Genomic DNA, 27,605 nt, shown 5'->3' on the forward strand with positions numbered 1-27,605 from the left:
ATTTCAACATAGGAAAGAACTTTTGAGACTAATAGAGCCTATTGTTTTCCTAACCCCTGAGATCCATTTCATGTTATAACATGGATGAGAAAAATTCTTACTCAAGTTTGAACATTGGGTGGGGCAGGTACCTCGATGCCTTTTAGGACCAATCCATTTTATTTTCAAATGATTCTGACTAACCTGAGTAGGTGAGGAAAATCAACAAGGAGGACTGATTTATAAAATGAGTGGTAATATTACTTTTATAGAATAAAATCTCTCAACTTTAATGGGCTTTCAAATCTTACTGATGGAATGTGCTTTATTCTGACTTCTAGAAGAACCCTGTCCTGTTAGTTACCCAGCCTTTGAGAATTATCTGGTATTAATTGTGTTAGTTATGTTTTTTTCCCCCACTGTCAGCTTGGTATTCAGTTTTCTTGGCCTTCAACTTTATTTACCACTTATTCATCTGATCTCCAGCTTTCAAAACTCTCTCTCTCTCTCTTTTTCTTTATTCTCCCTGTCCACATTGGATTGATTACACTAGGGTTGAAAAAGTGTTTTGAAAGAGTTTCTGGGTTGGTGGTAGATTCCTGGGCTTAATTTTCCTCCTTGACTTTCTGCCCTGGGCCCCAGGGAATGTATAACATGTTTTTGTGTCCTTTCACTGTATATTTACTCTCTTGTGTCTGTAAATGAGCCAGATGTTACTAATAAACCATTTTTCTCTTCCCTGGTGTGGGGGCAAGTTTGGAATCTGTTCCTTTATGTTGCTGTCATGATGTATCTAAATTAGCTGGCATCCTAGGTGCTCAAAAGAGGTGTGTCATCTCCTTCCTTCAGTCAGGAGGATATTACTGAATTTCATGGCATTCCTTCTTATATATTTCAGTTTGTAAACTTCTGTGTTTCCAGTTTGCTGAGACTGCTTTGTATCCTTATTCTGTCCCGTGGCATATGAACTCATCTCTCCCAGCTTTGCCTGTGTGCAGATTTGACCACTAAGTCATCAGAGTACATGCTCTCTTTCTTTGAAAACAATTTTATTTTATTTATATTATTTATTTAGAGTCTTGCTGTGTTATCTAGGCTAGCCTTGAACTCTTGGGCTTAAGTGATCCTCCTGCTTTAGCCTCCTGAGTAGCTGGCTCTACAGGTGTGCACCACTGTGCCCAGCTCAGAGCTGTCTTTTCAGTCCTTGGTAACAGTTATGGCTGTGACAGGACAAGAGATAGCAGGATAGTCTTAGCATAGTTTGCAGACATCCGGAGAGATTAGGTCTATTTGTGAAATCATTTAGTTGAGGCTAGGGGTAGGAAGATATATTTAAAGGAATAGGAAGTACCTCCAATTCTTATAAATTTGTTTTTTACTCTTTTTGAATACAAAGGAATTTTCCTTGTAAAAAATTAAAGCAATAGTTTTTGACCTACTTGAGTGCTAGTGAATTTAGGTGAGAAAAGAAAATTATCTTTATTTTCACTAAACTTATAATTTATAGTATTTAATTATAAAATTTGGAAGTGAACTATAGTAGCTTTAGCAACATATTTGACTTTGTCACTAGAAATCACAGGCATTTTTATATCACATTACAGTTGTTAAATCTTAAAATATTATTTCTGGGGGCTGAGCTGTAGCTCAGTGGTAAAGTGCTTGCCTCCTGTGTATGAGGCACTGGGTTCAATCCTCAGCATCACATAAAATAAATAAAGATATTGTGTGTTCATCTCCAACTAAATAAATATTTTAAAAAATCTAGAAACTAGTATCAACATTATAAAAAATATTATTTCTGCTCATTTCTTGCTGAAAAGTACAGTGGTTATCAGATCTGTCACTAGATCTTGTCATATATTAACTTAAAAAGTGTATTTTGAGGTATTATAAATTTTTTCTTTAATGTTTTGATAACCTTGTTTAAATTGGTTTTTCATTAATATTATATATTTTATTTTATTCATTTGAAAACGTTAGATCATTAAAAAATGGGTCCATGGCACCTAGAATCTGAATCCTTGCCCCAAAGAGACAGGTATTTGCAAAGGAATGTGTAATTGTTTTTTAAAACTAGTTTTTTATCTTAGATCTCCAGCTATTCCTTTATCTGGTATCAGTCATTAAAATTTGCTTCTTAGCAAGTGTTTTATAGCTTTTAAAGATAGTTGAAAAGACATTTTATTTTCACTGAAATAAGTTCAGATGATATTTAAAAACAATAACAAAACAACAAAACTCCTATTGAAATCAATTTAAATATCTGAACTGATCCTTCTATTTACATAGGTTACTTTTGAAGTTTCAGGATTTAAGCACCATTTCTGTTAACCTTGGCTAACTCACTCGATTTGTATCAGGCTATCAGGGCCCGAAACTCAGTAAATTTCGGGTTACATTTTAATTCATGGCTTAGCAGCCACAGGTTCTAGGTACGTTGGATGGCTAGTGATATAAAGCTTTGTTTTATGTTAATTACGTTGAAAACCCTTAAAAATTGTGTTCTCCCATTGGACATCTTCTGACTCTCTCCCAGGAGCTATCCTTATACTGGTGTTGCTCAGGGACTTGACTTTGTCAGGGCAGGTGCCTGGCATGGGCTCCCTTCTTGGGTCAGCAGTGGGGGCTGGGCAGAGACCAAGAGACTTGAGGTCAAGTTTCTTGCCTCAGACACCTTGGAACATTGCTAGTGTTAAAGCTCCCGTGCCAGTTCTTGTTTAACTGACCTGAACTTGATACTTCAGTTTTATGTTGCCTGAAGTAGATATGCTGAGTTGCTCTAAAAACTTAAATAAAGCATGAAGCCCTCAATTTTTGGTGCAGTAGGTTCCCACTCTTTGGACGGAGCACCTCAGGGTGCATAAGTAGCCCTCATGGATCCCAGGAGGTTGTCTGTTGGGAAGTGTGACTGTATTTTCCTCAGCCCTCTCCTTTCTCCCTGTAGGGAGGAGAGATGGCTTTTAATTCATGAAAGTAACTACTAGGTTCTATTGACCTACATACAGTGTCCCCCTTACCTTTCTAATGCTATGTTTATCACACTCCTGACAAGATTGGTCCCCTGCCAAAAGGCCTATTGTAATGATGAATGTTTTACTTAACCAAACAGCTCAATTCACTGTTAATAAGAGTGGTAATAACATTTAAGTGTTTTCTTTGTGCCAGGCACATTTGAAGGGCTTTACCTATTTTTTTTTTAATGTAATCCAATATCAATCCTTATGAATGCTAGCTGCTGTCATTAACTTTGCTTCAACAGATGAAGAAACCAGGACTCCTAGAGGTAAAGTAACTTGCTCAAGTTCTTACCCAGTACATGGCAGAGTGGGAATTTGAACCAAAGCAGTCTGACTCTGGAGTTCAGACTTGAATCTGCTTTCTTATTAATTCTGCTTGTTGAATTAGAGCAATTTCAGAAGTGTTTCAGTGAAGTTGCATTAATAGTTAACCAGTAGGTTCTGACATGCTACATAAGTTTTGCCATATTGACAACATGAAGCTGAGCAAGCGCATCTCAAACTGCCTTAGATATTTTACTTGAAAATTATGAATGCAAGTTTTTAATGTTAAATTTATTTATGTTTGTAGGGATGCTTCCTTTGGAAATTGCACTTACAATCTCACCATCCTCGACTGTTTACAGGGAATCAGAAAGGTAATAACAATTTTTTTTTTTGCTGTAGTTGGTACAGTAGTTTAAAAAAACAGAGAAGGAATAATTCCAACACCCTTGTTTGCCATTGGAGAAGAGAGAGGGGAACTAGTGAGCTCTGAAGGGTTTTCGATTCCTGAATGATGATTGATTTGAAAAGTACAGCTGGCCCTCAGTATCTGTGGGTTCCTCCTCAATGATTCAGCCAACCTCAGATGGAAAATATTTGGGGAGTGTAAAAAAACCAGAACAAAAACAAAAAACCGAGCTTCTCCACTGAACATCTCCTCCTTGCCATTATTTCTTAAACAATACAATATTATCTAGCATTTACATTGTATTTGGTATTATAAGTCATTTAGAGATGATTTAAAGTACATGGGAGGATGCATGTAGGTTATATGCAAATACTGCACCATTTAATAATAGGGGATTTGAGCATTTGCAGAGTTTGGTATCTGTGAAGGATACTGGAACCAACCCCTTTGGATATGGAGGGAGACTGCACAGACAATAGGGTAACCTGGGTGGAGAGACGCCTCTCTTTCTCATTTAAACTATTTGTGTTCTGGGCCAAATTGATCACTTCTACCTGAAGCTGTGCCAGTGACATTTCTTTGTTACCCACTGAGCTTCATTATGAAGCTAGATCTTGGTGGGAGAGAGACAGGAAGTTATCTAAGCCACTGTTCTGTTAATTCACCCCTGCCCATGACTGACTGAGTCATAAACTCTGGGGGTGGGGCCCTTTGGTCTGTGTTTGAACAGCCCCTCCAGATAATTTGATACACTCTGAAGTTAGTTAGTTGTGTTTTATATTTTTGGGATATGTTTAATTTATAATCTGAGAAGACATGCAAGTTATCCTGTGATTACTCTTAATGAGTTCTGAAAGTACACAATTCCATCTTGGACGTAAAGTTGTGATTTGTTATCAGACAGAAATGTATGTGTTATGTAACCCATTGGTTATATAGTGTCAGTATATATATAGTGTCAGTAGGATGCTAGCACAAGTTTCTTTTTTGTAATATAAAATTAGTTTTGATATGTTTGAATTGAGATAAACAGTATTATTATTATTATGCTGCTTGTTTTATGTATACTTGTTTCTGACTTTGATATTTTATTTATTTTTTTCTGTGGTGCTGGGCATCAAGTTCAGGGTCTTGTGCATGCTAGATTAGTGCTCCATGACTGAGCTACCCTGCCCCCAGTCCTGATATTTTAAAGCCTCTAAGATTTGAAAATAGTTTTCATAAATTTTTCTTCTCATAAAAGCTATAAGGATGCTTTAGCCCACCCTTGCCAACAGTATAATGGAAATATACTTCTAGAAATACTAGTTAAAAGATTTTATGGAGATATTACCCTACATATAACCCATAATTATAGCATTTAGAGAAAATGCCTGAGAGGAAAAAGTGATTTACTTATTGTCATTATTATTGTTATTTAGCCTTTCCTTCCATCTGGTACGTGCTGCTTCTTTTACAACACAAAATTCAGAAAGAGTTCTCACTGGAATATCCCTGGCCGTTATTATGGTAACTGGTGTCTCAATATAGAAATTCATGACATGCTTCCTGTTGTACAGGAAAGGTGGACTTTAGTCATGAATACAACCTTCTCTAAACTTATTGTTTTCTCAGATGGTGGGGTCTACCCAAATATAGATGAGATTTTAAAGGATCCGATAGATGTTCCACACATCTTTAAGCAAGGGAGAAATCTTGTCCTGTGTATACTACCTTACATGATGTGCCATGTTCTGGGCTGTTTTTATGGTGGGGAGAACCCTTGTGAGAATGGGTGCTCAAAGTGTGGCCACATTTTTGCCTTTTTAGGGAAGATATTTTTCTGGCTTTGATGTCTTAACATTGTCATAAGCGTAGATCATGTGTTATGTGAACATACAGACACATATGCAAGTATACACTTTAAAAATAAGGAGAAAGGAAGAAAATTAGATTGTTTAGAACATATTTTTCTCACCATTTTCTCTGGAATGGTGAGTATAAATGAATGAAGTTGCTTTTTAAAAGGTTTAACTTGTTCTTCTTTTTGGGTAGGAATTGCCTAAACCAGTGTTATCAGAATTTAGAATTTATAAGAATCACCTAGAAAAGCATGTTAAAATGCTGATCCTGTGCCCCATTTAGCAGTTCTGGGAAGGGGCCCAAGATCTGTCTTTTTTTTTTTTTTTAATATTTATTTAGTTGTAGATGAACACACAGTATCTTTATTTATTTTTATGTGATGCTGAGGATTGAACCCAGTCCCTCATACATGCAAGGCAAGCACTTTACCACTGAGCTTCAGCCTCAGCCCATGAATCTTTTATGAAATTTATGAAAACTATTTATGAAAACTATTTTCAAGTCTTTAAAATCAAGTGTTTTGATGCTGGTGGCCTGTGGCCTGTAATTTGAAAAAATACTCTAAAGGTTTTTCGAAGCTGGAAGTACTGGAGCTTAGCTTGTTAGTTTCTTTTTCTATTTTTAATGGCTTGACCATATAACTTTTAAAGTGCCTGTAAGTTTGTAATCTCTATCACTTCAGGGTTTATAAAATAGAAGACTATTTGTCTTCCTGAAAATATTAGATCTGAATAAGCTAGATAATTTTAAAAAGTTCTAAGTCATTAGTTAGAAAAAAAAGTATGAAGCTTTTTTTTGTTTTGTTAAAAATATCAGTTTTTTTCCTTCTAACATCAGACTAACATCAGAAAACAGAGTGTCTCAAAGTAGAATTTTAGAAGTAAATTAGAAATTAAAAATGCCATTTTTGGTTAAATATTATTAGGTTAAAGAAAACAAAACTTTCTAAGAATAACTGATTATTTTTCTATTTGATAAGTTAATCATTCTAATATTTATTCTGTCATAGGTATAGTTCTCAGTAGGCTTTAATCATAAATTTGCCAATTTGTCCCATTTTATATGCATTATTAACTTTAAGTAAAATTAATATAAATTAGCATCCAAGAGACATCCTGTGTGGGACCACTGTTATGAAATGATTTCTAGAGATGCATAAAATTAAGTTTCAAGCTCTTATGCTATTTTTTTTATTGTGAATTTCAGAAATGATGAGTGTATTCCATCAATTAAGTATAAAAACTAATTCAAATTCTTCTTCTTTTAGGGATTACAACATGGATTTTTTGACTTTGAGACATTTGATGTGGAGGAATATGAACATTATGAGGTTTGTATATTTAATATTTTTGCAAAATATAATTTCATATTGATTATTTTTTCCCATCTAACTGCTAAATAAAAGTATTCTTGAATCCCCCCACCAATTGTTTTGTTTTTTTCAGCTTTGTTTATTATCGTTGAACCAAGGATCACCAACATTTTAATTTAGGAAAACGTCATGTATCTCTATATATTGTCTTATCAAACTTTATTGACAATCACTTTGTACCTTTGGAAGAAAAAATAGTTTTGAAGTATAGTTTGGTAAAATTATAAGCTACTTTTATTTGAAAATTCAGTTTTATTTAAAACAAAACTGGATATATACCTTACAGTGCTCTTGAGGGTATGTATTCTATTTTGAAGCAGAGTTGAATGCACTTAGTTCTAAGAGTTCATTGAACTTTTTCTCATGGCACTGTTATGAGGCTTTCAGGTGATGTCTTGTCTGGGCATTTAGGCAGTGGCTGTCCAGGCTGGGTCAGACCATAGCAGATGTTGAAGAAGGGCACTCTGTGAGCAGTGTAAGGAGTCCAGAAGTTAACTTTTTCTGAAAGATGATAAGCCTGTGGAGTGTGAGGAGGCTTGACATTCTCTGAACATGAGCTCATCTGCTTGGTGCCTGCAGGGAAGTAGGAAAATGTATCACTATTCTTTGAAAGACCAGGATGGCCTTCATGTTTTGGGCTCTAGCCCAGGCTGTGTCTACTTGAATATCCTGCCTGCATGTTACATTTAACGATTCAAAACAAATCTTTCATCCAAACACTGTCTTTTGCTTTGTTCATCTGTGTTGATGGTGTCACCATCCTACTGTTTGCCCAGGTTCAAGACTAGAAGCATCCTTATTTTCCCCTCCCTAATCTAGTGTTTGAATTCCCGTCACTGGTGCCACAGGATGTGTTCCTCTCTTCCTTCCTCTCTCTTCTCACCCAGCCAAGGTCTCATATGGTCTCCCGTGGACTACTATTGCTGCTCTCTGCCTCAGTGCCGGCCTTCTCCTCCCAGGCTGCCTGAGTAATCCTAAAACTGAGCTCTCATTTTCTTCTTGGCCCCAACTGGCTGTGGGTCCCATTGCCCTGCTGAAGGAGGATACTCTCTTCTGTCTGGAATTCTTGGCTCTGTTGAGCTCCACCTACCTCATGGCCTCATCTCCTGGTTCTGCACTTTCTGTTCCAGCCCCTCTGAACTGCTTACTTGCTGTTTCTCAAATGTCTCTGTGCTCCAGCTGAGTTTGCTTTCTCCTAGTTTCCCCCCTTCTCTTAACTCTCCTCTCCTGACTGTACCTCTAGAGTATTCTCTTCCCATTACTTTCATGTTTTATAATTTGTGTTTTCCTTTTTTCTCACATCATGGCTATTTGCCCACAAGCTTTATTTTCTTTATTGGATCCCTATGGATGGGATTTGTCCAAGTGGAAAAACATACTGTTTTCTTCTTTAGAACATCTCAACATAATGAAATTGCTACTTCTCCAAAAATTAATAAATTTAGTGCAATCTATTAAAAGTTCACAGTTTTTAAAAAACTATAGAAGTATTTTTGTGGCATTTGTATAGTAGCGAAAGAATCCTTTCTTCAAAAGAGAAGACTATAAGCAAAGGAATGTACACCTAATAAGGGAGATGGCTGGATAATTTGTGGTACATGTACATCATGGATGTGATATGAACATTTTTAAAAAAATGAATTCAACGATACTACCTAGGATGATTTCTAGATTATATTGTTGAAAAGACACAGAAGGGTGTTTATAATCCTTTTAAAATAAATAAAATATAACAAGACACTCCCATCTCATACATATTATATGTATGATGTTACATAATACATATTACATGTATGGTATCATAGGCACAGAGCTGATATATTTTGAAGCTAATGAAGTTTAAATGTTGAGACCTCTTATTTGCATGGGTGCCTGTTAATGTTCTATACCAATTCTATGATGGTAATTTTTTTGGGGGGGTTTTAGGGATTAACCCAGGGGTGTCTTTTTATTTTTTATTTTGAATTGATGAGGGCCTTGCTAGTTTGCTGAATCTGGCCTTGAACTTGTGATCCTCTTGTTTCAGCCTTCCAAGTCCCTGTGTGTGTGCCACCTGTAGGAATCCAGAATAAAAATTCTGTATTTTTAAAGTGAGTCTCCAAATTAGACAAATTTTAGGTCCTCCTCCCCAGAATAATTCAGATCTGTACTCCATATATGTAAGCATGGAGAAAAACAGATGGCCAAACACTAAAGCAATTTTAATAAAAAGAGAGGTTGGTGAGGGATGTAGAAGGAAAGGAAGGAACAAACACTACAATAAAGAGGACAAGCTCACTGATGTTTTACTTATTCCTTCATCCACCTCTTCCTCTCTTTCGCTGTCTTTTAACTTTGATGTCAATGTTCAAGGTGACTTGAAAGCACTGTTGAAAAACCTTAAGCAACCAAGCAACCAACCAACCAACCAAACATCTGGTGGGAGTGAGCTTCATCCTCTGAGCTAACAACCACCATCCAGGGATTGGGAGGGGAGTAGTCGGTTTTGGTGAACATTTGAAAAGTTTGCTGTCAAACATCTTCCGCTTTGAGAATGATGTATCTATTCCATCATAAAGCCCATAAAAGAGGAAAATCACAAATCGAAGTGTTTGGCATTTCATAAATGTTTGCTTTATGAATAAATGAGTAAAGAAAGGACTGTCTTTGCCAACACTCTGGGGCCCAGTCACTTCCTGCCAGGGCTTGGTGTCTTTGCTGTCTGCCCTGCTCCGGTGAGTCTAGTTATTTGGCAAACTTATGAGGAGGAGCTGAATTTCTACACTTCATTAATTCCAGCAGAGTCAGCATTCCAATGAAGGCATTGTAATTTTCAAAGTAAAATTTTATCACCAACAGCAATTTGTGAGAATATCACCTTGATGACTAGGGGACATTCAGGATGGGACTGTTCAAAGACACTTCCTCACTAAAGTACATTCAATATATAATATGGCTCAAGAAAAAGCCTAAACCAACAAGACTTTGTCTCTAGGTGATATTAAAGGGGACTTTTATGATCAGAATGCTACTTACAAATGTAAACATTGAGGACAGACGAACATGGGAGATATCTGTTGAATACAGTCTATATATAAACCTCTGCTCATTCTGCCAAAGGTTGTATCTGTCTTTATCCTATAATTCAAAGATCTTCAGCAGCACTGTCTACTAGAAATATTATGAGAGTCATATGTATTTTAAATATTCTAGTAGCTGCATTTAGAAAGGGTAAAAAAGAAAGAAAATTAATTTTAATTATAGATTTTACTTAATGTAATATATTTAAAATGTCATTTCAATCTGTAGCCAATACAAAATTACTGAGATATTTTACATTTTTAAAAAATTTGTTCTTTTTAGTTATTCATGAAAGTATATTTTGATATATTTATACAAACATGGAGTATATTTTATTTTAATTAGGATCTCTGTCTTGTGGTTGTATATGATGTGGAAAATTCACTGTGGTATATTCATATATGTACATAGGAAAGTTATGTCAGAGTCATTCAACTGTCTTTCCTGTTCTCAACTACACTCCCTTCCCTTCATCTAATCAAATGAACTTCTATTCTTCCCCCTCCCTAGTTTGTAAGCATCCACATATCAGAAAGAACATTTGGCATTTGTTTTTTTGAGATTGGCTTATTTTGCTTAGCATTTTAGTCTCCAGATCCACCTATCCATTTACTAGCAAAAGACATAAAGTCATTTTTTATGTCTGAATAATATTCCATTGTGTATATAACCACATTTTCTTTATCCATTCATCTGTTGAAGGGCACCTAGGTTGGTTCTATAGTTTAGCTATTGTGAATTGAGCTTCTCTAAACATTGATGTGTTACTAGAGTATGCTGATTTTAAGTCCTTAGTGAGAAAAGTGAAGCAGGAGGCATCACAATACCAGACCTTATACTGCAGAGCTAGAGTAACAAATACAGCATAGTATTGGCACCAAAACAGACATGAAGACCAACAGAACAGAATAGGAGATGCAGAGACAAACCCACATAAATATAGTTATCTCCTACTAAACAAAAGCACTAAAAACATACATTGGAGAAAAGATACCTTCTTCAACAAATGGTGCTGGCAAAACTGGAAATCCATAGAGAGCAGAATGAAATTGAAGCCCTATCTCTCATTCTGCACAAAACTCAACTCAAAGTGGTTCAAAGACCTAGGCATTAGTCATTTTACAGTTTTTAAGTGCTTTGAGATCTAGTGTGTGCTTTACACTATGGCATACCTTAATTTGGTGGGGAAACATTAGTACATAGAAGCCACATGTAGCTAGACTGCAGACTCTGCAAGAATGGCAGGCTGGCTAGGGTGCTAGCATAGTCCATCAGTGTGACAGGAAGCCTAGCAGAAGCAGAACAGGTTATATTTCTTGCTTTTTGTGATCTAATTGTTCACTGGAGAGTTCATTTCAAGGCCTTGTCATGTTCAGAAAGCTTGGGGTAAGATATCTCAGGCTCTTGCTTTATTTTCACATGACTTGCAAATGGCACATCACATTAAGTATTGATATAAGCAAGAGGGTTGGTTTCTATTTTGTGAAAGTGTCTTTCAAAACCTGGTCTTTCTAGGTCCTTTGCCAACCTCTTGTGGAATTCTGCAGTTCCTCACGTTTGCATTAATCAAACAGATACAATTCTGGGAGCTACGCAGGGAAGGTCCAGAAAAGGAACTGCAACTCTTGGTAATCCAAAAGATTCCTGTAGGAATCAGTGTCAGACGTTCCTACCTTTTCCTACAGGCTTCTTAAGGTATTCTCAGAGAACTTGAAGACTAAGAGAGCAACCACTGCTTTGAAGTCTAGCCATAGACCAGTTCAGAAATTAAAAAAAAAAATGAATAAACCTTTTGTCCTAGGCAAAAACAATGAGGATGAAAGAGTTTGCATATTCTTCTAAATTATGTATCTTTAGGTGTGTGAGAAACTCTACGCTCTCCAGTAGCAAAGTTAGAGGTTAATGCTTAGAAGACCCTCAGTGTGCCTTCAGTCAGCTTTCTTTTTGGGGGGAGGTTACTGTCCTTACCAAACACGCCTATGCCTATATTCCACTGATCACTAACGATCCTACCCTTAAGCAGTCATTATTCATCAGAGAGAATCTGATGTCTTTGGCTTGTTGTCCTAGTTGTCCTTAAAGAGGCATTTCAATGTTTACCAGAGACTTGCTGTTTTTGATGATGTCCTTATGTTATCCATACACAGAGGAACTCACAGAAAACCACAGAGGAAGTATCATGCTGTAGCAGTGCCCTGTCCTTAGTTGTGGGTGTGGGAAGAAATGCAGAGAAGCCGTGCTTCCATGACAGCCCATGGGGGGGGGGGCTCCTCTGTAGCTTGCACTTATTATTTCCATCCAGCATTTGGCCCCTGCAATCTCCACGAGCTGCCTTTTGGAAATTAGATGGAGACTGAAGTTCAAAAACTACTACAAAGCTGAGAGCTGAGAAATTACTTTGACGTCTGTCTTTGAGCTCTTGGTATCTGCCATTGTCCTCCTCCCACTCCACACAAATCATTCCTTTTTTTTTTTTTGGTAAAAATATTAAAAGCACTTCCTGTGAAGTAGTTCTGTCAGTATGAAAATATTATCTAGAACATCAGGCTGTTTTAGAAAACTTGACCCTGTGCTTCACACGCTGACAAGCCCAGGCCACATCTTTACATTGGCTACTTCATGCAAGAGAGAGCTGCACTTGGCTACTGCCTCTCTGATGACAGAGGCACCAGTTACCGCTTACCTGGGAATGGAGTCACTCACAGGGCTTCCTTTTGTTTCTCATGATGCCACACAGAGAAAATGATAACACTTGCTCAACACCCTGGGATCATAACTCAGCTGTTGGCAACTGGCCTGGGTACTCTGGCTGTCCCAGTCCTTGCTCAAGCAACTCCATGGTTGGTCACTCTAGTTAGGAAACTTTGTTTTACAAAAATAACAATGTACAAATAAACATTTGTTATAAGAGAGTCAAGAAGCCACCTTACTCTCTTCATGGCCTCAATCTAACTACTTTTCAGTTTGTTTATTGAACAGATATTAAGTGCCTCCTATTAGCTCACTATATTTGCTAGGTCCATCACTCTTATCACCTTAAGTCACAGCATCCGCCTTATTCTGCAGAAGTTATCCTGTTTGATTCTGGCCACCAGCTGACATCTCTGCTTCTCAAGTTAGTTGTCATGCAGAGTTTCTCACTGATCCGGAACAGGCCGAATGTGTAATGTTTGACTCCCGAGACATTTCAGCGATTCACAAGTCATCTGTATTGCCATCTTCCCTGGTAGGGTGCTCTTTGGGGGAGAAGAGCATTGCTGTTCTAGAGAGTAATGTCAGGTTATCTGGAGACTATTTGGGAGAAAGCACTGGTCTGTTCTAGAGGTCTGCTATAGGTGTCTTTACCCTTGGGCCTTTGGGGCAAGTCTTCACATTAGGATCAGAGTCGATGTTTTAAAAACAAAATCTGATTATATCATTCCCCTATTTTAAGTCCTTCGTGGGTTCCACACTGACAAACATCAGGGAAGAAATGTAAACTTTTTACTGTGGCACAAAAGCCTGCCTTGGCCTGGGCCTCCTTCCTCTCCACTCTTTCCTTTCCCATCCATGCAGCTGCCCAGATGCGCACTGCTTCATGGTCTTGTCCCTGTGGACATGCTTTTGCTTCCTACTCCCGCCCACGATCCCTTCTTTTCTCCCACGATCTTTACGTGGCTGACTGAGAAGTCATTCTCAGCCTGTGGAGTCTCATTCAAGCAGTGTTTTGTGATTGTTCTTCCACAGCTGCGTCTCCCCTGCACTGTGGGTGCTTGTGGGCAGGAACTAGGTCCTATTTCTCTTTATATGAATCAGTAACCTAGTAGCACGGTACATGCGTAGTGGGCAGTCTTTAAATGTTTCTGAAAAGAAAGAACTAAAGCTGTGAGTGAATGAATATTTAGAAAGGAGTACAGCACCATTTCAAGATATTTTGTGTGATCTATTTTCAGTAGAAAGTGACTAAGTGTTATTAATTAAAGATCCATTCTGATTTTATAGTAACATTCCGAGGAACAGATTTTACTCTGGTAGACAACTTCTTGAAATAGTGTTTCTTTCTTTCATTATCAACCAATCTGTGCTGCAATCTCTTCTTTAAAAAAATCAGTTCTTTCCAGCATTGAGTACTAGTTATTGCAATCTAAGATCAGGTCTGCATGTAATGTACTGTTAGTTTTCTATATGACCAGGCACTGTCCCCAGATTGACTGTATCCTTCATGGACCAGGAGGTGTAGACTCCTCATTTTGTCCTTTAGCATATCCCGTGGGAATGAGTAAAGTTAGATCTCCCATGTCAACAAGTCACCTCAGGTCAACAGCAAGAGTCAGTGCTATTGAATACTTAAAAGGATGATGTTCAAAGCTTTGCTTTGGATTAAGAATTTGTAAACTGGAATATAATCTGGATGATGCTTGGTCTGCCATCTTCAATTGTTCATAGATTGTGGACTGGGAAAAGGAGCTCCCCTGTCATAGGAACTGGGGTCAAGCAAGCCTCAGAATGCAGGCATGTGGGCATGTCCTCACCACCAGGAGCAATTATAGAGGTGTTCCTCCCATGGTGATCGAACCATTAGAAGAACTATTAGAAGCATTCCCCTGGAGCCATCCTAGAGGATTGATTTCGTCACTCAAAGGCCACAAGATTTCAGAACAAAAATTTCTTTTGGGCCATTGCATCTGCTAAAGTGGAGGTACCTGGTGTTTCCTCATCTGCTCATAAATCACACCCATTGCTAGTTAAAGATCATGTTGGGTAAGTCTATAAAATGTTTAGAGGCCTACCCTGTCCTAAGCAATTTCCCATGTTTTTTTTTTTTCCCTTTCTCTTTAATTACTGGTTTTTGTCTTTTCTTTTACCTCCAAACTTCTTAAGAGAGCAGTCTGTATTCTACAACTAATTATGGTCTGGCTTATACCTTCATAACTCCACTGAAACTGTTGCAACACAGAAGCGAGAAAAACAAATGGCGGCGCTTGGGTCTTCTTCCTATTTGATTTGCCCTGTGGCCACTCTCTAATTCTGGAAACTTACCTTCCTACTCTAACTTCCGAGGTGCTGTCTCTTGCATTTCTCCCTCTGGTCTTCTTTCTTAACCCGTCTTGCCAGTCCTTTCTCTGCATTTGCTCTCTCCAGTACTTTGCTCTCCTGGGGGCCTCATAATTTCTGGTATACACACATTTCACAATTGAAAGAACCTGCGTTTGAGCTTCAGCAACCATATATTTGTGTGCTGCTGTCCTCAGACCTTATGTCTTGACAATGGCATCAGCAAACGTGCCCTGCAGTTTTGCTGCTGTTGTATCAACGGAGGTATTCACTGGTCTGGACTGTGGGAGCAACCCGCTAGCTCTGAAGCTGTCTCCCTCCTCCCGCCATGGCTAGCAGAGATGAAGTAATCATCCACGCAGGACACTCCTCTTTCCCTCCACCACACCATCTCTCTCAAAGTCAGATCTAAATTAATAAACTAAAGTTTATCACTTAAAGCCAAAGTGCATGGAAACTTAATTTAAACCAAACAACTCAAATATTTACTTGGCTTTAAGCTCATAAAGGGCCCATCTCGACAGCATATTCACCTTTATGTAGTACAACTATACTGTCAACGCTAATTAATTGTTTTAGAAATTAGGTAAATATAAAGGGTGCACTTTCAAAATGAATTTAAAAACAGACTTTGTAGTTCTCTCTTAATTTTTAAAAAGAGTCTTTGTGCCAACCTTATACCTCTTGTGTATTTCTGTGGTGACATTTGTCAAAATTTAGTACAACTCTTCTTTAAAGGATAAAATGGTGGTGGTAATGCTATCTGCCTCAGAGTGTTGCTGTGTAGAGTAAGTGAGTGGCACAGAGTCAGGTCTGTATGTGTTTACTGCTGTTACTGTTACTTCCATTTGTCTTTGGACTCCTTAAAAGAACAGAGAAAATGCTTTTTATTATTTTATGTGACACTAAGTTGTAGTCCTTGATATTTAATAAAGACTCAGCAAACACTTTATTATTATTATTTTTTAAATACACGACAGCAGTGGAAAGCATTACAAGCATTATTGCACATATAGGGCATAATTTTTCATATCTTTGTAATAAAGTATGTTCACATCAATTTATGCCTTTATACACGTACTTTGTTGTTGTTTTTTTGCATTACAATTCTTAATATACACATATACCACAATTTTTGAATCTCTGTTTGTATATAAAGTACGTTGACACCCAATTCAAGTCTTATTTGTATAATGATGTCTATTACATTCCACCATACTTGTTAATCCCCTGCCCCCTCCCTTTCCCTCCCACCTATCTTCCCTATCTAGAATTCATCTATTCCTCCCATGCTCTCCCTCTCTACCCCACTATGAGTCAACTTCCTTATATCAGAGGAAACATTCGGCATTTGTTTTTTTGGGATTGGCTGACTTCACTTAGCATTATCTTCTCCAACACCATCCATTTACCTGCAAATGCCATGATTTTGTTCTTTTTTAATGCTGAGTAAAATTCCATTGTGTATATATGCCACATTTTTTAATCCATTCATCCACCGAAGGACATCTAGGTTGGCTCCATAGTTTGGCTATTGTGAATTGTGCTGCTATAAACATTGATGTGGCTGTGTCCCTGTAGTATGCTGTTTTTAAGTCCTTTGGGTATAATCCGAGGAGAGGAATAGCTGGGTCAAATGGTGGTTCCATTCCCAGATTTCCAAGGAATCTCCATACTGCTTTCCAAATTGGCTGCACCAATTTGCAGTCCCATCAGCAATGTATGAATGTACCTTTTTCCCCACATCCTCGCCAACACTGTTCAGGTCCTGGCTCATTTGTTGTTTGGGTTATTTGTTTTTTCAGTGTTTAGCTTTTTGAGTTCTTTATATACCCTAGAGATTAGTTCAGTAAATATTTGAGTGAATGTTGAATTGTGCTCAAAATTATTTATGTTGTCTGAGAAATCACATCAATAAAAGGAATCAGTCTCTTATTTGTCAACTTCAGGACTACTTTTTTTTTTTTTTTAAACTGCAGGCTTATAACAATGGCAAATAAGCCAAATATTTTTAAATATTTAAGTGGACAATATTTGTGACTGTTACAACAGAGGCACAGATGTATTTCTGAGAAGCTGTAAAAATCTGTGCTTTCAAAGCAAATTATATTTTAAGTGCACCAGGAGAGTTAGCTATTCAAAAGAAATCTGTTGAATCTTTTGTGGACTGAAAGCTCCTACAGTAAAGTTAATAATAGCACCTAAATGTATCAGTTTCAGGAATTCACATCGTGTTTTGGGGTTTTCTCATAGTGTAGAACATCTATAGATTTTCTACATAGTATTTGATAGGTGGTGACTTTATATTAGAAAAGGCTAAATCCTACTCTTACCTCGTCCTTGCTTTGAAGTTTCTTTATAAAATGTGGTAGGGTTGGAAAGTACCTTGAGTTCTTGTCTGATCTAGGTTTCTTTGAAGTGGGTGTGTGTGTTCGCTTGAGAAAAACCAACTTATATTATTTTAAATGTTCTATTATTGATACATATTAGCATTTGTATAATTCATTGTGAAAGGAGACACATATATTAATTTTGGAAGGTTACCCAGGTAAGCTTATGTTACATTAGCTAAAAGTTGTATCTTTCTTATTAAATTTTTTTTTCAGATCTAAGATCTTAATCTGTTACTTATTCTATCAACTTCATCTAGGCTGCTAAATATAGCCCAATATTATCTAATGTTTATCTTTTTGGATAGGAAAATTTGCAAACATAGTCTTTTGATTCTGAGAGGTCATGGCCTCTATCCTATATGGTTGATTATAAAAGGTTACTGTTTAACCAAACAGATGTCTGTAGTCCAAATAAACAGATATAGTACAATTTATTTATCTGCCTAGTTGGTGGCCAGGGACACAGAAATAGTGAATGTGGAAACTGGATTTCTTCTACTGTTCCTGAGAGCTGAGTTTAGACTTTTGATTAGAACATACCCTTACCCTTGAATTTTTAAAGTATGCTTTAGCCTTAATAATTGCTCAAAATGGATATTGGATCATTAATTTGAGACTTTTATTTAAACAAGAATTAATGTTTAATTATCATAATAGTTGTATGTTTGAATCTTTATTCAAGTGATTATAAATAGATAGCCATGCATATGTATTGTGACATTCATGGTGTTGCTAAGCTTTTACTTAGGGCATTAGAGAGATATTATGTTATTACAATTAGATTAATGCAATGCTGACATAGCAGGATATCATGTAAAGGTTCATTTGTAACTTTGTATAATTGAAAAGATACATCCTCATTTTAAAAATGAAAATATATAGCCAACTTTTGATTTTCATGGAAGTGGTAATGTAATAGGTAATATAAGTAGTGGCACCAGATCTCCTTGATGATATTATTCTAATTTAGTTAACAAATATTTATTGAGTTCTTACAGTAGAGTGCAGACTCTTACTTAGCTCAGGTTCCTATTACTGAGGTCATCTTCTCAAGCCTTTTATATAGATAGACACAGATGCCCCTTGAAGAGAACCATGTTATTTCCCTGTCCTGAGATTGGAGACTAGGGAGGTGGGGTGGGAGTGGAATGTAGAGAAGTCAGTGAAGAGGCAATATGATGGATTGCACAGTGTCTCCCAATTGCCTGCACTGTCCTGGGTAACCTTAGCCCTGTCCTGGTGTCCACGGGTTCAGAGGGAAGAAAAGAAAATGGAGGGGCTGATGGTGTGGTAGAAGGTGGCTGGCCTCTTTCTTGGTCTTGACCTTTTCTGTGTATTCCTTAGAGTGTATAGCCTAGAGGATGACAACTGATGATCAGTCAGCCCATAGTATTTAAAAACCTAACTTAAAATAATCAACATTTTCCAGAGATCTGGGAGGTGAAGGCAGGAGGATCCAAGTTCAAGGCCAATCTTGGCAATGTAGCAAGAGACCCTGTCTCAAAATAAAAAAATAAAAAAAGGTCTGGGGATGTAGCTCAGTGGTAGAGTGTCACTAGGTTCAGTTACCAGTATTGCAAATAAATAAAATAAGACAAAAATAAAAGTTAATATTTCAAAGGCAGATTTCACTTAAAAATAGGTTGGAAGGTTAGCCACACTCAAATTTCCTGCAGGGTGACTAATTAGGTTGAGTGGAGGAGCAGCCACTTTTATTGCTAACCCTTGTTTGGGTTTGCAGCCCCTGCAGGAAACCTTGACTGACCCTGGCTTGTGGTGTACCTCTAGGATTTAATGAGTTTCTGTCCCTCCCTTCTGCCTCTTGCCATTTCATGGTCTTCAAATTAGAATCAACAACAGACGTCAGCCCATAAAAATGTGTTCATCATAAACCTGACATTGATATTTTTTTCATTGTTTAAAGTCCGTTTATCATGTTCATGGAAATGCTTGTATCTCTCACTTTTTTTCTTACTTCTTTAATTTATTGCTAGGATAACAATGTTATTTTCATTTCATTTTATTTCAGAGTGACTAGGAGACAAACTTATTTTAAACAAAGTACCACACCTTAAATAAACTAACTTTCCATACAGCCTAAACTGTTCATAGTCTAGATAGAAGAATTCCTCAAGTGAATTAAATTCATAAATAACATTTTGAGAATCAGATGTATGTTTTTAAGTTTTATTACTTTGTTTTCATGTATGTCCAATTGGTCTAATACTAATAGTAGGAAAAGCAGTTTTATTTGTAAGGGTTTCCTAAATTGTATAAGAATTATAAAATATTTTTCTTCTCTTTTCTCACAAAATTCTGCCAGCGAGTTGAAAATGGTGACTTCAACTGGATTGTTCCAGGAAAATTTTTAGCATTTAGTGGACCACATCCTAAAAGCAAAATTGAAAATGGTAGGTTTTTCTTCCTTTTACCCTCCAAACATTTATTTTAATTACTCTTCTTTAATTTTTCAATTTCCTCAGATAACACTTTCTCTTGGTAATATTTTGCAGACTATTCAGGATGTATAAAATTGAATAGCAACCAGTGTGTTGAAGGTTAAACTTCCAGTAGGTGGAGCTATATCCACTCTTTTAAAACAAGCATATTTTTTTAGGTTGCCATAAGTAGAATGTTTTCTTTATCCAGTCATTAAAGAAGAATTTGAGAAACAAACTGGTTACACCACTAAACAGATTGCTGAATTCTATAAATGTTTTTTAGATTCATTTGGCTGTAGGGAGTCCCCAAGGTATTCTTGGGGAGTGTCATGTTGGGTGATGATGGCGATATTTGTTTAGTGCTTACTGCATGATAGTTTCTAGCATCATCTCAGTTAATATCCAATAATTCTTAGATGCAGATTCTGTGATCCACACCTAAGGAGGAAGAAATGGCATCTTCTTGGTGGGGATTTGCCCAGGGTCACCTAGAAGTGTGCAGAACTGGTACTCCAACTCAGAACTGGGCTCCTGAATATCACCACTGTACTATCTACTTAGTTCCTTTGAGACGAAGAGTACAAATTTTCTGATAGTAATTAAACTACTTATTTACAGCACTGGGCATATGTATTCAGTAAAATGAAAACAAAACATAACATACCTCTTGAATGCAACATGATTAGCTATGTGAAATTTGCCACTAATACTTGTTTTCTACTTATTCATATTTTTCCATGTCTTAACATCACCTAGGTGATATGTAATGATAGACACCAATGGTTTAAGATTAGTTCATAAGAGAAGTACATAAAATTGAAGAAAAAAATGTTATCCATGAAACACGATAACTCCTATTTACTTTCTGGTCATAGGGGTAGAGTATATCAGTTTTCCTTGGGAACCTGGAAATCTCTTGACTAGATTTACTCTTTTTACTACATTATCATCATCATCATCCTCATCATCATCACCACTTCTGAAATCTAGTTTCATTATTATTCATGTATTTGGATTTGATAGTTTTTTTTTTTTTTTTTTACAAAATATGTTTATCATTTCATATCTATTACTACCTTGCAGGAAGTCCTGCTTGAATCATGTTTTCCCCCCACCCTGTGGATAAGTAATCCAGGTTTAGAGTTAAACTAACAGGGGATCTCTATAGAGAAGCCAGAATTAGATCTTCTGAGTCATAAATTGGCTAAGGATTCTCATTTGGCTCTGTATATTGATAATTAGCCTCCGTCATGTTGGGTTGTTAGGAATAACACATGAAGTACCTGAGGAAAGTGCTTTATAACAGTTGGTCATTCAAGACAGGGCTGATTAAACCTACTTCTGTGAAAAAGTATTAGATTCAGGCCCAGGAAACCTCAGTAGATGTTCTGTTTGAGTAGTGGCTTTGTTGTTGGGTATTTGGCAAAGTTGAAAGAATTTTGCCATTTGGGATTCATGTGTTTCAGTTTTTCTTACAGAGGAGTTGGGAGGTATAATTTTTATAGAGCTAACACATGCTTATTTTAAAAAGAGTGGAGAAAATGCAGATTGACTAATGAGCATAAAAGTGACCTGTAATTCTACCCACATTTACTAGTTTTACTAATTGGTAGTTGGAATTACAGTTGCTTTTTAATTTCTTCCATCTGCTTCTCTTACTTTCTCAGTGTAGATATACATTGTATATGTCTATGCATAAACACACATTTATAATTTTTTTTTATCAAAATAGGATCATAATATAATTATCATCTCACAGCTAGCTTTTTTTCACTTAACATGTCATGGATGTTTTCCATGGCACTGTATATAGATCCATGCTATCATTTTGGATGACTGCATTGTTTATTATTCCAATCTATGACTGGGTCATAATTTTGTTAATTTATTTTAAATGAGATACAAGTTGTTTAAAAAACTGTTATGGGGCTGGGGATATAGCTCAGTTGATAGAGTGCTTGCCTAGCATGCATAAGGCTGTGGGTTCAATCCCCAGCACTCCCCCGCCCCAACAAAACAAAACAAAAACAAATAAAAAACCAAAAAAACTGCTATGGTTGGCATACCTATTCTTTCATATTTTATAGTTCTAGTTTCCTCTCTGAATTCTTAGAAATAGAACCACTGAATAAAAGAACATGTATATTTTATGTAATTTTTTTGGTGCTGGGGATTGAGTATAATTCTTAATTTAAAAAATCTTAAAAAACGTTTTTTGGTTCCATATTGTAATGTGGGGAAAGAATAATGGATGCCACTTGGTTATATGCCAGGAATGGTGCTAAGCCTCTTGTGCACATCATCTGTTCAGTGACCCACCATCTGTAGCAGGTGATGGTTAGTTTACGGAAGACAAGGAAACTTAAGAGAGTTACATATTGTCCAGGTTCATACAGCCAGTAGTATCAGGCTGTGGGACGACTCAAATATAGGTCTTTTTAATTACAAATTCTGTGCTCTTTTAAATTTTATTACAGAGAATGTACATGTTTATTATAGAATAATTTAGCAATACAGATAAAGACTAAAACTCTTAAAACTATATAAGCAAGAAATAACTATTGTTAAGATATTGCTCTGTATACACCTTTTTCCCCTATGTACCTGAGGAAAGTGCTTTATAACAGTTGTGTCCTCTCATTGAGAAAAAGGTCTGACAGTGTTACTTTAATTTGTTGGTTTTTAAGATGCCTAGAACAATTTCATTTAAGATTGTCTTTGGTAAAATGCTGATATTTTACTGAAATCCCCATTTTAACATCTGGTGTTCATTAGAAGCTTCAACATTTTTTTGGTGAAGGGTTTTAACTTTGTAAACACTTTTGAATTTAAAATAAGTCTGTGTGGGAATTAATAAAATTGATCCGATTACAGTTAGATCTTGGTACATTCCTTAGATTTTTTTTTTCAATTAAAATTTTGAGAAACTCTGTATTTCTGAAGGTCATTTTAGGAGTTTGTTAGTAGAAAAGCTGAGATTTTTGAGGAATTAACAATCAAATAGCTGTTGCTAGGATGTAGCAAAAGGAAGCTCTACGCTCTAGGGAAGGGCCAGAATGCATTCTAGGAGTGTTCAGGGTGTTTGTGTCAACAGAGGGAACTAGCAGGCTCACTCAGCCATCTTGGTTCACATTGTTTTCATAGTGGGGAAAGAAGAACGCTATTTTTTTTTCTATTTAACAATTTTGAATTGATGAATGATAGCAGGAGAATGAAACAGATATTTTAGATTTCAGATTTACAGAGTCTTTTAAGTGGTAATGTCATTTAAATACACACACACACACACATACACACACTCTCAGGGATGGGGAAGTGGTGTAGAGGTGGAATAAGAAGCAGAATCCGAGCAATTTGAAGTATCAGCCTGCTCTTTTAATGAGAGCAGACTGGTGTAAAGACCCTGGGCAGGTTGAAGTGTAGCTCCTTGATCCTTTATTGGCTGTGTGAACTTCAGTGAGCTCCACAACTTCTGGAACCATCAGTTTCCTTATACATCACAATGAGTGAAGTTTGATCACATTCAGGGTGTTTGGTGAGGATTGGGAATATTATTTGAATGGTTTGACCATGTCAGGTACACATTATGCTCTTATTAGTGCATTTCCATCTTTAATTCTTTTGTCCCATCATCCTGGATGTAGAATGCTAATGAACACTTAAATTGAACAACAAATATACCACTCATGGGAATTATGAAATAATTATTGTTTTCGGAGGTCTATTCTTTTGAGAAAAGTAATGGGTGAATGATGAGAGGATTTGAAAAAAAAATTCTATATACATATGAAAATATGTAAAAGATATGTAAGCTCTATATTATACTTTCCAACCTGTTTTATGCACCTGTGTCAATTTTGTTGAAATATTTGCAGAACTGAACATTTGGGACTTCACTGGTTAATGAACCTCATCAGCATTTTATATTTTCTGACATTACCTTGTTCCTTTTGCAATTTTTACTTTTAATAATGACCAGGTGGGCTGACTAGTCCACATTTGACTCTGCTGTTCTTAGTTTCACAACTTTAAAATGAGTGGCTGGAAAGAGGTGACTTTTAAAATCATCTTCAATTCTGAAGTTGTTTCTGTGTTGTGTCAGCATCACTGCTGGGCTGAGCCTGTGCCTCGCTGATGCCAGGGCACCACCTAGTGGCCAGATGCAGCCAAGGTTGGATGAACGCTCTAGCTTTCTGGGTGGGCTGCAGGACTCCCAGGGAGCATTTCACATTAAGCATCCAAATACATTGATAACTCACACACCGTTGCTGAGAGGTCATGGGATATCTTCATTATTTGTTGTCTGTAAGTAATTTGAAGCAGTTTTAAGAATTAAACAAAACCAAAACCAAAATCCTGCTCACCAACTCTAGGAAGTACAGCTCCTAATACTCATGTCATGTTCTCTGGTTTGGAGGTCTTACAGATAGAGTCAAGTTGAGTCTTACAAAAAACCAGCTCCAGGACAGATGTTGAAATCTGTCTGCCAGGGTCCAAATGCCATCTCTTACAACGTGTGTGCACATGGATCAGTTAGCTTTCCAGGCACCAGTAATCTGAGTAATTGTAGGGTTTAGTGTGATAATTCACATGGAACACTCAGCATAGTGCCTGGCACATTATAAGTGCTCAATAAATGTTAGGTGCGATTATGATTAGTATTTAAATGTCTGTTGTCATTTTTTTTATAGTTGTGTTTTGTGTCCATTTCTCAAAAGATATCCATCATTTCTTTTTCATAGTGTGTTTTGGTGTATTAGCTAAACCTTCATTTACTCCTGATAGAAATTCATGTAAGAAAAGAGATTCTTACATCTTGATTGTACAGAGGGAGGGATGGGCATCAAGCCAGGAGGTGCCAACACAGAGGTAAAAGGAATTCCAGGAATAAGGCAGGCTCCCATTGGCTTACCATACCTAGGGAAAACTCCCCAGGTGTTTGGAGTCCCTCTACTTCTCATTCCCTGCATGATAGAAAAGCTCTTGTTTCCTCATGCCAACCAGGGTTTTCCCACTTAGTCTGTAAACTTGTTGCTAGGAAATAATTTGAATAAATAAAGCAACTAGGAAAACAGACATGATTTTTCCAAGTAGAAGAGCATGTGTTTTCTTTTCATGTTTGTGTGTACAAGTTGCTGTTTCTATACAGAAGATGTTAAATGATCTCTGTTTCCTCTTTGTTCAATAACAGCATGGCCTATGAGAATCATGCATTTGAGTTAGGATTAGTTAGGCCTGAATTCCAATTCTGCCTCCATTTTTTGTGACCTTGGCAAAGTCTTCCAATTAGGGAACTTGGTTATAGACAGTAGAGTCAACTATGGTAAATTAAACTAAAAAGGCATTTATCGGAATATGTTGGGTAGCTCACTGACTCCAAGAGAAAGCTGGGAAATAAGTTTAGAAAATGCACAAGATCCTTGGGAGACAGTGTATCTGCAGGGTCCAGGCAGGAAATGGGAACCACACTGGGTACTCCAAACAGAAGGAATTTAACTCCTGGAGTCTGTTACAAAATAGTCTAAACAATAAAATAGGCAACATTGTAGAATCTAAATATTATGCAAAAGACAGCTAGTACCTTTAAGGTTGGGACTGGGGAGAGAAAGTGGAACTACCAGAGCCTGGGAGCATTGAGGGAGGAGTCAGATGACTGGAACTCAAATCCGTGGAGGTCATGCTCCACAATACTTTTTGGATTGGAGACTGAGGAGTAGAGACCAGAAGGCTGGGCTCTGGTCCTGAGGTGAGTGCAACAGGCTAGTCCTGGGAGTGCCACAGTTGATTGGGAGCTCTGGCTGCTCTCTTCTTTGGTTGCTGATGTGATGCTGATGGGAGAACGGGAAGAAGGCCCTTTCCTGGTTGCCCTTTAGTGCCTCCTATTTTTAGAATCAACAGAAGGCCACCTAGATAGGTAGTCTGGGAAAGACAATATGTGGACCTGAGCCCCAGCCTCATGGTGCAGGGTATTAAAGGGTTGGCTTGGAGCTGAGAGAAAATGAAAAGGACAAGCACAAGGTCCAAGGCAGCAGAAAATACAGCCAAAGAAACAGTGCAGAAGCCATCTGGCTTTGCAGGCTGCTCCTGCTGCTGCCTTGGAGCCCCATTTACAGTGAAGTCATTTCACTTAGCTGGTGTGCCATGAGTCAGTGGGCCCTTGATGGGTTACAGATGTGGGAATCAGTATGCTGGGGATAGCCCTCTTCACCCTTAGGGCTGCTAGGCAAGGCCTGCAGTGGCCAAAGTCTTCACTGGTCACCTCGGCTGATTGGCCTTGACTAGGTCTGGTTTGTGACTCATTGATTCTGTGGCTCTCAGGAATGCTCACATGGTGGTGGACATTGCCAGGGAGTTGGAAATTTAGTATCTCAGGTGGCCCCCTCCTCAAACAGTAAATGTTCACTAAAAAGTTCCTCTTTTAGCTTCTTTTTTCAAGTTAAAAATTATTTATATTTTAAACTGACAAAATTTTATGTATTCATGATATACAATATGATGTTTTAAAATAGTGTACATTGGTTAAGTCAAGTTTAATGTGTACATTGCCACACATATTTATCATTTTTGTGTATGATGAGAACTCTTAAAATCTACTCTTAGTGACTTTCAAGTATCCAGTACCTTGTTATTAACTATAGATACCATGTTGTACAATAGATCTCTTGGACTTACTCCTCCTGTTTAACTGAATTTTTGTATCCTCAGCTTTTAGTGTCTTAATCTGTTAAATGGGGTTAATCATCCTTTACAGATTGTTTTGAGAATTAAAAGAGAAATTATATACAACTGTGGCTTGTATGTGGAAGGTGCTTTCTGATCACAGATCTATTCTGTGGAGGATTGTGCTCTATAGATTAAAGCTATACATCTGGCAAAAAAAAAAAAAGTTTTAGCTGTAGCTGAAATGTATTTGTTAAGTAAAAAATAACGTTTGAGGGGAAATAAAATCACCAAGAATCATCCCATCTCTTTTGTGCACGTTTGAGTACTTCAAGAATGCCTTTGCTTTGGGGATGGGAGGAGTACATGTGTTCCCAGGATTGGAATCCTACTAGAGGTTGAGATTTTGAACTTTAATGAGTTGTCTCAATACTTAGAGAGGGTTTTTGTTTTAACCTCCTTTGATGTTTACAGTTACGCAGACGGCTTTTACGAGCTTCTGGAACCTTTTACACTCTCATGAAACATGCTTTCTTCTGTGCTCTATTGAGATTTCTGCACTTTGTTGTTGAGGGTGTGTGTCTGGGTTATGTAAGATGAATTGCGTGCCTTCTGCTTACGGCTCCTTTTCCCTTTAGGTTACCCTCTTCATGCTCCTGAAGCCTACTTCCCTTATTTCAAAAAGCATAACGTAACTGCAGTTGTGAGGCTGAACAAAAAGATTTATGAGGCGAAGCGCTTCACAGACGCTGGCTTCGAGCACTATGACCTCTTCTTCATAGACGGCAGCACACCCAGCGACAACATCGTGAGAAGGTTCCTGAACATCTGTGAGAACACGGAAGGAGCGATTGCGGTTCACTGCAAAGGTGTGTGCGAGGGCTGCGTAGTCTTGGAGCTCATGGGGGCTAGTCACCGAAACCCAGAAAATAACGTAAAACAATTACCTAATGAGTTAGAAAACAATGGTTTTTAATTTTAGAAGACTGCATCATGAACCCATTTTAATAACCCCTTCCTAAAGAAAGAAAGGATTGCTTGGGCCTGGACAGTTGATGGTGGTGTGGCTTCTTGACAATGAAGGTTTTCTGATCTTAACCTTTCCAAGCCCCAGCTCATCGACACTGTATG

At 37.3% G+C, this 27,605-nt stretch overlaps 1 protein-coding gene across 4 annotated transcripts in view; it reads left to right on the forward strand.

Annotated features, from left to right (window-relative positions):
* Positions 1-27,605, forward strand: part of Cdc14a (cell division cycle 14A) — a 161,075-nt gene that overhangs the window by 74,554 nt on the left and 58,916 nt on the right. For all 4 annotated transcript variants that reach the window (XM_046452334.2, XM_046452335.2, XM_058581971.1 and 1 more), the window contains 4 exons: positions 3,571-3,637; positions 6,782-6,844; positions 19,697-19,784; positions 27,113-27,343. In XM_046452334.2, the coding sequence (XP_046308290.1) occupies positions 3,571-3,637; positions 6,782-6,844; positions 19,697-19,784; positions 27,113-27,343 (449 nt within the window). The remainder of the gene's footprint in view (positions 1-3,570; positions 3,638-6,781; positions 6,845-19,696; positions 19,785-27,112; positions 27,344-27,605) is intronic.

This window comes from Marmota monax, unplaced genomic scaffold, assembly GCF_021218885.2.
Source record: "Marmota monax isolate L192 unplaced genomic scaffold, Marmota_monax_Labrador192_F-V1.1 WCK01_AAM20220418_F8-fsc00244, whole genome shotgun sequence".
Lineage (NCBI taxonomy): Eukaryota > Metazoa > Chordata > Mammalia > Rodentia > Sciuridae > Marmota > Marmota monax.